The sequence below is a fragment of the Pongo pygmaeus genome, chromosome 12 (assembly GCF_028885625.2).
Source record: "Pongo pygmaeus isolate AG05252 chromosome 12, NHGRI_mPonPyg2-v2.0_pri, whole genome shotgun sequence".
NCBI lineage: Eukaryota > Metazoa > Chordata > Mammalia > Primates > Hominidae > Pongo > Pongo pygmaeus.
Genome location: NC_072385.2, coordinates 43,200,292 through 43,216,260, shown reverse-complemented (window position 1 = coordinate 43,216,260; position 15,969 = coordinate 43,200,292). Strand labels below are relative to the sequence as shown.

Genomic DNA, 15,969 nt, shown 5'->3' with positions numbered 1-15,969 from the left:
GCCTTGCCCCACTGCCCATGCCTACCTCCCATGAGCTACGCCTCCCAAACAGAAAAGTGCTTCACCTGCCAGATTCTCTTCTTCAGCTGATTTTAAGTCTTTCCATTCTCATACCATTTTTCAATCCTTTAATATTTTTTGTTCCTTATCTACAGACCCTGGTGTCGTTTTTCCATATCTCTATAAAGCAATGCCAAGAATGGTCACAGCAATTGCCCCAAGGACCAGGCATTAAGGGAATTCCTTTGCAAAGGCTACAAGGCTGCTGCCGACCACTGTCTTTCAAGTCTCAAGTAAGTTCAACATATCCTTCCTTATTCATATTTTATTAGGAAGCCATATCAGAAAATTAATCAGTTATAAAACTTTAAACATGGAATGAATCATTCTTATCAAATACATCAAGACGAGAAGCCAAGTCAAATATGGCATTTCATTTTACAAATATTTTTACATTTAATAGTCTTGAAAAAGAAAAGAACTTGAAAAAACAACTTCAACTCTGTACAAATGTTAATATCAAGGAGCAGCTGAAGCTTAATTTTAAGATATGCAAGATAAGTGAAATGAAATAAGTAATGTTTTATTAAAATATCCTTGTCTTTTCCCATGATATACACATATTTTTTTCTCTTTAAATAAATATATATTATGTATTTTTAATGACAGCTTACTTAACAACATTCATCTGGTGCTTTGGGGCCATGGAGTTCACTTGGTAAGGAAGACAAATACCAAAAACATCAGGTACAACTGGATTCTCCTATAGCAGAAGAATTGGCTTATTTTTGGAATGTCTCCCCGCACCTCTCCTCACATCAGGACTTCTGAGCCTTCTGAGGAGTCGTCAGCAAATAAAAGTTCATCAGGCAATGAGCTTCCCAAGGGCAGCGTGCTCGAATGGGACCAGGAGACCCCATTCCTAACAAGTCTCTCCCCGGGTAAAACACTGTTCTTTTCAGCTTTGACTGCAGCAGAGGGGGCAGAAGTCAGATCTTCCCATTCCTCACTGCCCCCATTCAGGATGTAACGTCCTTCATGAGGTTTGCTGTCATGAATTTCTGCTGTGACCACGCTGATGGCAGCGCGGGGAGTGCAGGAGGCAATTATAGAGTCAGGGTCGATGTTCAAGTCCAGTGGAGCAAGCGTGGAGCCCTGGGCCAGGCCCTCAGAGCTCTCCAGCAACTGTGTGTTGACGTAAATAACGTCTGCTTGGTTCCGAACATCGGGCAAACTTTCTAAGAGTTTTTCTAGCTGCAGCCTCAATACTGAAAAGGTGGGGCGGTCTAAGGGATCGGTTCTCCAGCAAGAGTACATTATTTCATACCTGAAAGTTAAAAAGAAGTGGATTATCTCCCAGCATAGCACCCATCTCTTTGTGCAATCCATGCCTTTGTTTTTACAGAATCGTTATCACATTTTAATCAGCATTCATTCTACTTTTTATAAAAATTATTGAGACTTTTTTGGTGGCCTAATATTTATACAACTTTTGTAAATGTTCCATGGTATTTGACAAAAAAGTGATTCTGTTTCTAGGAAGAGCACATATGTGGCAATTATATCTAACTTTGCAGATAAGGAGTATTTAGGTCTCTTTCTTTATATAGTGGCTAGCAAACTATGGCCCATGAGCCAAATCCGGCCCACTGTCTGCTTTGTAAATAAAGTTTTATTGGAACACAGCTATCCTTATTTGTTTACACGTTATCTATGACTTCTTATGTCACAATGGCAGAGTTGAGCAGGTGCTAAAAGGCCTGCAAAGCCAAAAATATTTGCTATTTGGCACTTTATAGGAAAAGTTTGCTGATCTCTGTCCTATGCCATCAAACTGAGTTGTTACCAGGACAGCTGAGTTAGTTGGGGCCCTGGGGCTAGGGCTAAGAAGCTCAGGAGCAGGGGTAAGGGCAGGGGGTAGTTAAGTGCTATGTATCACTCCTCTGTCCTATGCCATCAAACTGAGTTGTTACCAGGATAGCTGAGTTAGTTGGGGCCCTGGGGCTAGGGCTAAGAAGCTCAGGAGCAGGGGTAAGGGCAGGGGGTAGTTAAGTGCTATGTATCACTCCATCTAGTCTTCTCAACAGCCCTGTCATTGTCACTTTGTAATGAAGATGACAGTGGGCTCAGGAACATTACAGAACGTGCCATGGCCATGTGGGTAGCCAGGGATTCAGATTCAGATTGGACAACTCCTGCGTCTAAGTGCTCCTTACAACCCCTTCCACTTTGTTTTATAGAGGGCAACTCTCTTCTGGGTGGTTTTTTCATCCCAGTGTCTAATATAGTTAAGAATTCCAATGGAGGGACATTTAATGGAGCACAGTAAGACAGATGACAATTAGGAATCAATAGGCTGAGAAGAGTGAGTTATACCATCATTTCATTAAAAATGTTTCTTTTCTTATAATTGATAGACCTGACATTTCAGGGCCAGGCATATTAATTGGCATGTGTATATACATATATATATATGCCATATGTGTGTGTATATATATACACACACACACACACATATACACACACACACACACATATATGGCATATATATACACATATATACGGCATATATATATATACACATGCCAATTAATATGCCTGGTCTGAAATGTGTATATATATAAAAATGTGTGTGTGTGTGTGTGTGTGTGTATATGTGTATATATATATTTTTTATTTTAAAAATAGATGTATTTTTTTTTTAATAAGATGAAGTCTTGCTATTTTGCCCAGGCTGGTGGAGAACCCCTGAACTCCTGGGCTCAAGTGATCCTCTGCCTCAGCCTCCAGAGTAGCTGGAATTACAGGTACACACCAGCATGCCTAGGCATCATTTCATTTTGATTCTTTTCTGTTTTGAGAAACTGATAATTCATATGTCATTGGACAAAAAAAGACCCAAATTTAAATCATCCGAGCCATGCAATAAATTACTGGCATCTTATGAACAGAAATATGCAATTTCCATATTGACATTCAGTTACAGCCCACAGAGCCTTTGGCTAATTCTACGAACATGCTACTTCACACACAACATGCAGATCTCATTCACGTAGGTGTATAATGATATCCTTTCACCTGTCCACGTTCCAGCCTTTACCAACACTTGCACACGCATCCGGAAGCTGGAGGCTGGCAAAGTGCCACGCATGTGAAGAGCTTGATCCTGAACGTAGGCCTAGACAATGGCACGGCGCGTTTCCCTGCCTCACAATCCTTGTTCTCATCTCAGGCTTAGGGGGTTCTGTTTTGTTTCCCTGTCTTACCTTCTTTAGATGGTCACTTAGACTTGACAGACGGTTTCTTTTTTATTTTTGAGGTTTTCAGGCATAAGTCAATTTGCATGACTCCGTTTTCCACAGAGCCTTGATTGTTTGCCATCTCAGATGAGCTTTGAGACATTCTGTTCTTAGGGACATAATCTCCTTTTCATTATTTCATCAAGAGGCTGTGGTATTTAACTTACTTTCACTTATTTCATGTCTTAGGAGAAAGTATTTAAATAATTTATCTTTATTTCCAAGTAGAATAGTATCAATATCACTTTGAAACTTCTTTTCCTTTAATATTCAATACCTTATCAAATGTATAAAAATATAAATATGACTTTTAAAGACATAGTGAACATGTATACATTGTCTAACCTACTCCCACAAAAGGGCAATTTCATTGTAGTAGAACAAGGAGATTAACAAGAAGCCCCCATCTGGTAAGTAATAGGAAGGCTGTGATATTTAGTGATTTAGATTTTATAAAATTTTATGGATGGAAAGAAAAATAAGTTTGGTAATTGCTTTTGTAAATGGTAATTTTTATTTTTGTTGAGATTTTATAAAAGATGTGATCATATAGGTTGCCAGGGGCTGTGGGGAGGAGAGAATGGGATTAGTTTAATGGGTAGAGAGTTTCAGATTTACAAGATAACAAGAGTTTTGGAGCTAGATGGTGGTGATGGTTAAACAACACTGTGAATGTACTTCGCGCCACTGAGCTGTACACACTGGTTAAGAGAGTACATTTTATGTTATGTATATTTTATTACAATTAAATGAAATCATATGAATTTACAAAATTTGTAAATGTATGACTTTACTCATATTTTTCAAGCACCTGCTTTGCTTCTGGCTCTGAGGATGGCCGAGTGCAGGCTGCAAGTCTGCACAGGGAAACGATGCCCATCTCCTATCAGCTGTGCTTCCACTGTGTTAGCCAGTATCTACCCAGCTCTGCCACTCAGCCCACTGTGACTCCCATCTTGTCCCTTCTCCAGATCTCAGATGCCTCAGGTGGCAGTGGAGGGAGGGATTAGATCAACGGGTAGAGGAGGGTTTCTGAGATGGAGAAGGTGGGTGTAAGCTGGGGGTCCTTGGGGCAGACAAGAAGCAGGCAAGAGGCAGGGCCAGCTCTGTGCCAGCCAACACGCCAGGTCCTGGGTGGCAGGATGAATAAGAGTGTGAGGGCAATGCTAGGCTGGTGAGGTGTGTGAAGCGCGAGGGTGGTGCTGGGATGGGCATCAGGTGAGTCCCGGAGAGGAGCCCCTAAGTCCGCGCAACTGCAGCTTCAAGGTGGCTGATGCAGGTAGAACATGACCAGCAAGTGCCAGCTGTGTGTGGGCTGATGGGCCCTAACCGATTACTCCTCACTGCAGCCCCACGAAGGAAGGGATGCAGTCACATTCACAGACAGGGCAGCTGAGGCCTGGAGAGGAGAGGAACTGACTGAAGTCACGCCAACAGTCGGTGGCAGTACCAGTCCATCTGATGCAGGGCCCCTGCTCTCATCCGTGACCTCTACCTCCTTCACTATGAGGAAGAGTCATTGACCTTTCCCTCACATTGACTATTTCAGCCATCATGTGAAACACTTTAGATTTGTGTTTTGGGTTTTTTTTTGGTTGTTGTTTCTTTTTTTTGAGACAGGATTTGCTCTGTTTCCCAGGCTGGAGTGTGGTGGCACAATCATAGCTCACTGCAGCCTCAACCTCCTAAACTCAAGTGATCCTCCCACCTCAGCCTCCTGAGCAGCTGGGACTACAGGCATGCCCTACAACACCCAGCTAATTTTGTTTATTTTTTGTAGAGATGGGGTCTCACTATGTTGCCCAGGCTGATTGCAAACTCCTGGCCTCAGGCAATCCTCCTGCCTTGGCCTCCCAAAGTGCTAGGATTACAGGCATGAGCCACTGCACTCAGCCTGAGTTCATTTTACAAAGGAAATGTCTCAGAAATGGAACAGAGCGCTCTTTGGGGGATGCTGTTGTTACCCCACATCTAGATTCGAGAGAAGATGGAAGAAAGCCTGGCTCACGGGGGCCCCGAGGCCACAGCACAGCCATAGCCCCCTTAGCACACCCAGGGCACGGAGCCCACAGGAGGCGGGGGTGGCAGGTTCACCCCTTTCTGCCTGACTTCCCCAGCCACACGGCGTGTGCTGACTCTGCTGCTTTGTCCCCTAAAATGTCTCACAGAAAACCGACTCAGCATTCACTTGTTTTGGCTCTAAAAACCACAACGTGACACAGCTTAGACCTTGCTAAGACCCAACATAATTACCGCAAATATCAACTTTTTTTGGTGAGCAAGGAAAGCTCAGAAAGAAACTGCAACAAAACTCTTTCCATAGTCAATATTGTTTGACTGAAATGTTTCCTTATTTTCAGAAGCAGGCACTTCATAAACATGGCACTTTTAAAAACTACCATGAAACCCAAGAACTAATTTTATTAGCATTTCAGGATGTTTTAAAGGTTTTACAGTGCTTGTTTCTCTTCTTAATGTTATACATCTACCACCACAATAAAAACCACCAACCACTACCCACGGGACGAGGCTCTGATTAAAACAGTTTCCTTCTTTTTGGCTTAGAAGGGAGCTGGAAAGCCTGTGGGCAAATGGACCCAGGCTCTCTCCCCCATGTGAGGCAGCAGGGCCTGTGTGTGTGTGTGTGTGTGTGTGTGTGTGTGTCTGTGTGTGTGCATGTGTGTGTGTAGGGAGGGTGCTGTCCACACTCTCCTGTTCCAGCCCAGGCATGGCACTCCATGACAGAGCCAGAGTAGGCCCACAGTCCTGAAATGTTCTCGCTAAATATGGTGAGAATGCCCCTCTCCAAGCCCATGGCCCTTATTATACAGGGAGGAGACTCCCCATTAGGAAGGTTCAAATCACCGTCACCAAGCTACCAGCAGGGCCACAAGAAATTATTTTAATAAGGTCAGCAAAGTGCTTGGGGGAGATTAATTGCCATAGCCACTCACAGGGCCAGTTAGGAAGCAGAGCCTGGCCTACTGACTCCGAGGCCTGGGTCTCTTCCCCATACTGCCTGGCCTTGAAGATGGGGGCCCTGTCAGGATGGGATGTGTACTCTGTGTATGTCACAGCTGGTGGTTCTTTCTCCTGTCTAAACACATGATCTCTCAGGGACCATTTTATTTTATTATTATTTTATTATTATTATTATTATTTTTTGAGATGGAGTTTCACTCTGCCGCCCAGGCTCGAGTGCAGTGGCGCGATCTCAGCTCACCGCAAGCTCCGCCTCCCGGGTTCATGCCATTCTCCTGCCTCAGCCTCCTGAGTAGCTGGGACTACAGGTGCCCACCACCACATCCGGCTAATTTTTTGTATTTTTAGTGGAGACAGGGTTTCACTGTGTTAGCGAGGATGGTCTCGAACTCCTCACCTCGTGATCCACCCGCCTCGGCCTCCCAAAGTGCTGGGATTACAGGCGTGAGCCACCACACCCGGCCTTATTTTATTATTTTTTAATAAAGACAGGGTCTCTCTATGTTGCCCAGGCTGGTCTTAAACTCCTGGGCTCAAACGACCTGCCCTCTTTGGCCTCCCAAAGTGCTGGGATAATGGGCATGAGCCACTGCGCCCAGCCCCAGGGAGCATTCTAAAACACACATTTCTGGGCCCACTTTGTACCAAAAGCATCATAATTTCCGGGAACAGGGCCGAGGAATCGTATTGTTACACTATCTCCCAAGTGATTCTGATGAGCAGCCTGATCCCAAAGTCATTGGTTTAGATTTCTGAGTTTCCTGATGAAGGATACTACTGTGAGTAGAGTGTTTGAAACGCTACATAGAAGGAGAAAGATAACTGGACCAAAAGAGGGTGAGGAATCATTCAAGGACCTCATGCACTATAAGGCAAAGCTATTATCTGTGGATATATTTCCTAGAGGTGTGTAAGGAATTTTAGGACAGGTGCCATTGCCTTGTCTTGACAGTGCCTGTCGTTTGAGACTGAGGCCCTTTGGATGAGTGAGCCTCAGTGGGCTCACTGGAGATACCACACACTATCTCCCACATCAGGAATGGCTCCTGGGCTGGGGTGTCTGTGGGTGCCACCCCTCTGCACATGCCCACCTGACTAACAGCAGTTCCCTTCCCCTCCCACGGCTGTGTTTCCGAGGTCACTGCAGAGCCAGGTGGCTGCCCCATGCAGGGTATGGAAGGGAGACAGAGAAGCCCACTCACAGTTCATCCAGGCAGTCCTCGGGCTGCTTCAGCCTGTGGCCATGGAGAAGATAGTCATACATCTCATGGTTCTGGACCCCAGGATAGGGAGTCATTCCCCGCGTAGCTATTTCCCACATGGTCACGCCAAATGCCCACTGGGAACAAAGCAACAACAAGTTAGGATGCAAGCCTTTCCACAAAGCCTGAATGGACTTTTTCACTGGGAAAGGTCATTTCCTTAAACACTGATGATCATGCACAAAGCTGGCAATTATGTGTGAGACACACTGCTCTCCCAACGCAGCAATAACGTGGGGTTGGAGTGTCACAGTTCCCCACTTCTACAAAAGCTGTTCTGGGAAATCTGGCAAAGGCAGAAACAGCCTCGTCACACATCTGCTTAGTGCTCTCCTCCACTGTTGCTGTTAGGTGCTTTTTTTTCCTTATCTCGGGTCAAGGGCGTAATTACACAGCACCTTTCATATAGCATCTAGGTTCCAAGAGCCAGTGGATGAACTCATTCAATTTAATGTGATTATGAAATATCCTAGTTGTGGGCAATGACTCATCCTTTGATAGCAAAGAAAAATGGGAAGAAATTAAGGGCTTTTGCAAAGCACACATCTTCTGAATGTCAGGACACTTCACCAGAATCTACTGTTCTACCTGAATTAAAGTATCTGATGGTAAGATATAAAAGAGAGATCTGAGCAAGCTCCCAATCCTCAGTTTATCAAAGAGTAAAATGTCTTGCCATACCAGCTGAAGTCATTTCTTTCAATATGCCCTCCTCTTTGCACTGTGGGGCCCCTGAATCAAAGCTGTGTACATACCACGTCACTTTTACTTGTGTAGACTCGGTCTGCAAGACTTTCTATGGCGATCCATTTAACAGGCATCTTAGCAATGCGGCCTTGGCGGTAATAATCGCCACTGTAAATCTTCTTAGAGAGGCCGAAGTCCGCAACACAGACAGTCATATCATCTCGCAACCTACAGAGAGCAGGTTATGTCTTCAGCAGCGTCAGAGGCAATGCCTTAAATTACTGGTCTGTATCAGACACAGGTGAAAACACTTATGATAATTGACCAAAAGAACACAGAGACACCACCAGCCTGTGAGCATGGTGCATTGGGACCAATGGCAGAGCAAGTGAGGACCAATGGCAGAGCAAGAGCAAGAGCAAGAGCAAGTGATGCAGTTTGTTTTTTTTTTTTTTTTGAGACTTTTGAGATACAGTCTCACCCTGTCACCCAGGCTGGTGTGCAGTGGCACGATCTCGGCTCACAGCAACCTCCACTTCCCGGGTTCAAGCAATTCTCCTGCCTCAGTCTCCTGAGTAGCTGGGATTACAGGTACACACTACCACACCCGGCTAATTTTTTTTTTTTAGTAGACATGGAGTGTCACCATGTTGGCCAGGCTGGTCTCGGACTCCTGACCTCAAGTGATCTGCCCGCCTTGGCCTTCCAAAGTGCTGGGATTACAGGTGTGAGCCACCACGCCTGGCCTCAAGTGATGCAATCTTGCATCACTCTAATCTGTGTGGGATGAGGACCAGCAAGGGCACCTGTGCACAGTGGATAGAAACAGCTGGAGAACATGGAGACGCAGCATAGCAGAAGCAAAAAAGAGCAGCAGCTCAAAACCAGAGCCCTCTGGTGGACTGATGGAGGACCCCAGCAGCCTTCCAGAGGTCTGGAAGCAGCACTGGCCCTGAGGACTATAGTAAGTCCCCTGAGAGTTTGGGGAAGATGGGGATTACATGCAGTAAGAGCAAGACGCTGGGCTTCTTGCTAAGATGGCCAGGTGGGTGCTTGAGGAATTAAATGAGAAATTAAAGGGCTACAACTGCATTTGTAGCCCAAGCTACTAAAACAGCTCCTACACAAGAAGAAGGAAGAGGAGAAGAAAGAATAAAAGGAAGAGAAGGAGAAGAAATAGATATAAAGTAGTCTGGGGAAGGTGACTAACTTGTCCCTGTTTGCCTGACACTGACTTTTTACACTCAAAATCCCTTGTCCTGAGAAACCCCTCAGGCCAGGGTAAACTGCAAAGCTGGTCACCCTACCTGCTGGGAAAACATGAAGGAAATAGTAAGGGAAAAAGAGTTTTCATGATTCTCCCTCCATGGTCGAAAAATTATTTAAATAATAACAATAACAAAACCAAAACCCCTTTAGTGTTTTAAAAAATGAGGTGAAAGAGTTAGGAGCCCTAGGGGCAGGGTTGGCAGGGAGGCGGGAGGGGGCAGGCCCCATTGTCACATCTCTGACCAAGAAAAACAAATGACAAAATATATTGAAGGACCACTCCCTCTTCTTGCAATAAAAAACTTAAAATCAAGACATAGTTATTGTTTTTGAAGATTTACAGCAGACAATGGCTCTACTGAAGCAGGTTGAAGACATAGGGAGAACCTAAGTCCACATTTCTTGTATAATGAAGCCATTGTCTGCTGTGAAAGGACAGCTTCCATGTATACAAAGTACAAAACTTCTTCCTAAGGAAGTGTTGTGAAAACTTAGGGAAAAGCCTTTATGATTTTCACTGCTGTCTTTAAGAGGAGCTGATGTACACATAACTCTAGGTCCAAAGCTAGCTGATGGCATGGAGAAGGATCACAAGGGTCACACCTCGCATTCCTACCTGAGTGAGAGAGTGAAGGTAAAACTGGAGTCATAAGGGAAAGCTTTGGAAGCCAACCAGACTCTCAGATGCAGAGGCAGTGAAAACTCCCAAACACCCAGCCATATTTCCATCTTCGGAGCAAGCCACACCATCCCCCTCTGACTGCAGCTTCCTTGCCTATCTAAATAGGAACAGGTCATCTCCCAAACCCTGCAAAGACCAAACACCATGAGGTCCAAACCCTTCCAGGATAGCCGAGGACTCTTACATGCAGTTTCGAGCAGCTAAATCTCGATGAAGAAAATTCCTGTTGCTCAGATACTCCATTCCCAGGGCAATATCCACCATGAATTTCAATAGCGTCTGCAGAGGAATATGCTAGATGATAGAGGAAACAAGAAGAAAGACTCTCTTTTAAAAAGGAAAACTTGCAAGCAGTTTCTGCCTGGGGGGGAAAGGATGCTTTAATTTACTACAGTGTAGTGATGAAATAAGGAAACAAATCTTTTATTTCCATATCACTAATATCACAAATAAGGTTTTTAAAAAGGAAAGAAAAAAACCTTAAACTTCTTGGCAAACATCATATTCTCTTTTCCCCATCTTTAAAAGTATTTACAGTGAATGACATTGTTTCTTTTCACAAGGTATGAGGTCAAATGTGATCCTTCCCTGTATCCTTCAGAGTGGGACAGAGCACACACACTGCACAGAGGAGGGAAAGGGACAGGTGGTCTGGCTTCAGCAGTGGCCAGGTGTGTGTGTGTGTCAGGGGTCTAATGTTTGGGAGGGGAAAAGTCCACTTAGGATGAGCTGTTTCCAATTAGGCACCCCTATCTGCTACCATTTTACTTTGAAATGTTTTGAAAGATACTTGTTTCTTCTAAACAGAAATTAGGAGAGTCTTCACCTCTTATCACAGGACCAAAGCACCACAAGTACATATTCAGGAATTTTCATTTTGTTCCTGTAGGGCCTGCCTATAAGTTTCAACAGTCTAGTGTTTTCTCTAGCTTATAAAAATCAAACTAGATTGCTGTGTTAGAAAACCAGCCACTGTTGGAATCAGTTATGAGGATGACTGCTGATAAAACTTCCATGTACTAATTAAGTGTTTTAGTGCAATCATGGCCCTGCAGAAAAGGATTTGCACAAGTCCCTGGCAGTCATGAATGGGTCCATCCATTATGTACCCTCCCCAAGGCACTGGATTTGCCATGGCTTCCTTTCCAAACATGAGTTTTCCAAAATGGTACTCACGAAGACATTGCATTTTTAATGATTTTATTCTCCAAGACACATGTCAATTACATACTGTATAAATAAATGAAATGTCTTAATCTTAATCTTTAAGTAATGGAGTTGTTTAAAAATCAGGCATGGAAGTTTTATGCCTCTATTCTGTATTATTTGGGTATTTGGTTTTCTGGATACTGATTTCCAGGAAAGGATTTGGGTCCTAAGAAATACTGCATCTTGCTGTCATTCATGAAGATGTAATGAGTATCAGGTACTATTCATTTGTGCTGTTTTTTCCTAGAACACTTCTGTTATTCCTGGAGACTGTGACCAAAAGTCACTTAAAAAATAATTGTGTAGCACAATTAATAAATGAGTTCAGCAAAGTTGTAGGATACAAGACGGACATACAAAAATCAACTGTATTTTTATATACTAGTGATGAATAATCTGAAAATAAAATTAAGAAAATTCTTTCTTCTCCTCCTCCTTCTTCTTGTGTAGGAGCTGTTTTAATAGCTTGGGCTACAAATGCAATTGTAGCCCTTTAATTTCTCAATTAATTCCTCAAGCACCCACCTAGCCAACTCTGGAGCTCTGCTACTTCTGGGCTTTATTGAATGAGATCCTGTATCTCCGTTGAAAGTCATTTTGAGTTGGGTTTCCTATTACATGCTGGTGAAGTCATTCTACTTGTTGTAGAACCTAAACATTGACCCCAACTTCTCTTTCCTGTTTTATCACCCCTCCTCCTATGCTTCCATTGCTTTGCTGTTGCCATATGAGACAATCTGCTTTTCTTAAAACATGGGTGTGCTCTCAGATCATTTGGTCTTTGCTCATTCTGATCCTGACTGTGTGCTTCTCTTAATCTTTCACTGTACTCCTCCTACCACTCTTTTGAGGATATCCATGATGACAGTGTGGAATTTTTTTTTTTTTTTTTTTTTTTGAGACGAAGTTGTGCTCTGTCACCCAGGCTGGAGTGGTGCAGTGGCGCAATCTGAGCTCACTGCAACCTCTGCCTCCTGGGTTCAAGCGATTCTCCTGCCTTAGCCTCCCAAGCAGCTGGGATTACAGGCATGCACCACCACGCCTGGCTAATTTTTATGTTTTTAGTAGAGATGAGGTTTCGCCATGTTGGCCAGGCCAGTCTCAAACTCCTTGAGAGGTGAAGCCAGCTGGACTTCCTGGGTTGACTGGGGACTTGGAGAACTTTTCTGTCTAGCTAGAGGGTTGTAAATGCACCAATCAGTGCTCCATGTCTAGCTAAAGGATTGTAAATGCATCAATCAGCACTCTGTAAAAACGCATCAATTGGTGCTCTGTGTCTAGCTAAAGGACTGTAAATGCACCAATCAGCACTCTGTGTCTAGCTAGAGGGTTGTAAATGCACCAATCAGCACTCTGTAAAATGGACCAATCAGCATTCTGTAAAATGGACTAATCAGCAGGATGTGGGTGGGGACAAATAAGGGAATAAAAGCTGGCCACCCCCAGCCAGCAGTGGCAACCCGCTTGAGTCCCCCTTCCATGCTGTAGAAGCTTTGTTCTTTCACTCTTCACAATAAATCTTGCTGCTGCTCACTCTTTGGGTCCATGCCACCTTTAAGAGCTGTAACACTCACTGCGAAGGTCCGCAGCTTCATTCTTGGAGTCAGCGAGACCAAGAACCCACCAGAAGGAACCAACTCCGGACACATCCTGACCTCAGGTGATCCACCCGCCTTGGCCTCCCAAAAGTGCTAGGATCACAGGCGTGAGCCACCACACCCTGTCAGCAGTGCGGAATATTTTAAACATTTCTCCAGTCAGAACTCATTTCTTCCCTGAAGCTCTAGCAGGCTGCTCACATCACTGTGTGATGCATATGTTATTACAGCCTATCTCCCTTTGTACTATCGATCTCCATGAGACCTGGGGTCATGTCTCATCATCTGCCTGTCTGCCCTGCACAGCTCCAGGGACGATGTCTGCCCTGGGCAGAGTGGCACTATGGGTCGAGCACCCAAGCCCTCCTGGAGAAGCATGTTTAAATACACTTGATATTGGGCCATCGCAGTATCAAATACACTGGTAATAGTCTTGGGCTGCTCTAGCAGGAGTGAGCTATTTATTCCAGGCAGCAAAGAAAAGATCTGAATAAAAGCTTGATTTTTCTGTTTGTCTATGCACTTTGTGTCTTCCACCTTATCTGTGGCTACTAAGTAACAAAATAGGAAACTACATTCCTTTTTATCTTGTTAATACTTGAAAGTTATTTTCCATCATTGAAAATACACTTGTATTTTTTTGCAAATGGAAACTATTCATCAGTCAGTAAAATGCTGTGTACTTGTTTCCCTTACTTGTTATTTTGTTCAAAAGGATATAAGATTACAGCAGAACTTTTGCCAGACACAGATAAGCTGATTCTAAAGTTTCAGTGGAAGGGCAATGAAACCAGAATAGTTAAAACAATTCTGAAAAAGTAGAACGAAGTAGGAAGAATCACACTGGGTGATTTTAAGATTTATAACAAAGCTTCAGTAATCAAGACAATGTGGTAGGGGCAAAGGATGGGCACACAGTTTAATGAAACAGAACAGAGGACTAAGAAATGTACAACCAACTGCTTTTAGACAAAGGTACAAAAGCAACTCAATGGATTAAGGACAATCTTTTCATGGATTAAGGATAGTCTTGCTATTGGTCATCTATACGCAAAAAAAGCAAACCTTAAACTAAATCTCAAACCCTATACAAAAAATAACTCAGAATTGGTCATATACTTAAATGTAAAATGTAAGAGCACACAATCTTTAGAAAAGAAATAGGAGAAAATCTTTTTACTAGGGGTTACGCAAAGAGTTCTTAGACATGAGAGCAAAAGCATGATTCATTAAAAAAACCTGATAAATTGGGCTTTATCAAAATTAAAATATTTTTGCCCGTGTTAAGAGAATGCAATGACAAGCTACAAACTTGGAAAACAGTCTCTGGAAATCACATATCGAACAAAAGAATTCTATCTAGAACATATAAAGAACTCTCAAAATATGACAAGAAACTCAACAACTCAATTAAAAAATAAACAAAATACTCGAACAGCAGACACTCATCAAAGAGGATGTAAGGACGGCAAATAAGCACATGGCAAGATGCTCAACATCATTAGTCATTCGGGAAATGCAAATAAAAACCATGATGAGATATCACTCTACATCAATCAGGACAGCTATAAGGAAAAACCAGAAAAGCCAGCAACAATATCAAGTCCTAATAAGAATGAGGAGCACTGCATTTCTCACACACTGCTGGTGAGAATGTAAAATGGAATGGCCTCTCTGGAAAACAGTTTCTTATAAGGTTAAATATGCACTTACCATATGACCGAGCATCCTACTCTTGGGCATTTACTTTAGAAAAATGAAGACTTCATCCACAAATCTGTACATGAATTTTATAGCAGTCTCATTCATGATTGCTAAAACCTAGAAACAACCCATATGTCCCTAAACAGGTGAAAAGATAAACTGTGGTAGAAGCGTACAATGGAATACTACACAGCAATAAAGAAGGAATGAACTATTGATATACACAGCTTGTTTGGATCTCAAAGACATAATGCTGAGTGAAGGAAGCCAGTCTCAAAAGGTTATAAAATGGCCGGGTGCAGTGGCTCACACCTGTAATCCCAGCACTTTGGGAGGCCCAGGCGGGTGGATCATTTAAGGTCAGGAGTTTGAGACCAGCCTGACCAACATGGTGAAACCCCGTCTCTAGTACAAATACAAAAAAAAATTAGCCAGGCATGGTGGCAGGTGCCTGTAGTCCCAGCTACTCAGGAGGCTAAGGCAGGAGAATCGCTAGAACCTGGGAGGCATAGGTGGCAGTGAGCCAAGATTGCGCCCCTGCACTCCAGCCTGGGTGACAGAGTGAGACTCTGTCTCAAAAAGAAAAAAAAAAAAGGTTATAAACGTATGACTCCATTTATGTAACATTCTTGAATAGACAAAACTATTTGGGCCACCAAATAGCCCTGTGTATTTTTAATCTTTTTGCTACAAAATGCACTCTTGTACAATAACATGAAATTCCCACACCCCCAAGAAATTATTAGAAAAATTATACAACATACCAGCTAGGCACGGTGGCTCATGCCTGTCATCCCAGCACTTCGGGAGGCCGAGGCGGGCAGATCACTTGAGGTCGGGAGTTCGAGACCAGCCAGACCAACATGGAGAAACCCTGTCTCTACTAAAAATACAAAATTAGCCAGGCATGGCCGGGCACAGTGGCTCATGCCTATAATCCCAGCACTTTGGGAGGCTGAAGTGGGCGGATCACAAGGTCAGGAGATCAAGACCATCCTGGCTAAAACGGTGAAACCCTGTCTCTACTAAAAATACAAAAAATTAGCTGGGCGTGGTGGCGGGCACCTTTAATCCCAGGTACTCGGGAGGCTGAGGCAGGAGAATGGCGTGAACCCGGGAGGCGGAGCTTGCAGTGAGCTGAGATCGCGCCACTGCACTCCAGCCTGGGCAGCAGAGCGAGACTCTGTCTCAAAAAAAAAAAAAATTAGCCAGGCATGACAGCGCATGCCTGTAATCCCAGCTACTCAGGAGGCTGAGGCAGGAGAATCACTTGAACC

At 43.7% G+C, this 15,969-nt stretch overlaps 1 protein-coding gene across 4 annotated transcripts in view; it reads right to left on the bottom strand.

The window, feature by feature from the left end:
• Positions 1–310: 310 nt before the first annotated feature.
• MERTK (MER proto-oncogene, tyrosine kinase) overlaps positions 311–15,969 on the bottom strand; it is a 133,453-nt gene continuing 117,794 nt past the window's right edge. For all 4 annotated transcript variants that reach the window (XM_063648554.1, XM_054475596.2, XM_063648555.1 and 1 more), the window contains 4 exons: positions 10,366–10,475; positions 8,299–8,458; positions 7,484–7,620; positions 311–1,327 (listed from right to left, as the gene is read on the bottom strand). In XM_063648554.1, the coding sequence (XP_063504624.1) occupies positions 814–1,327; positions 7,484–7,620; positions 8,299–8,458; positions 10,366–10,475 (921 nt within the window). In that variant the 3' untranslated portion in view covers positions 311–813. The remainder of the gene's footprint in view (positions 1,328–7,483; positions 7,621–8,298; positions 8,459–10,365; positions 10,476–15,969) is intronic.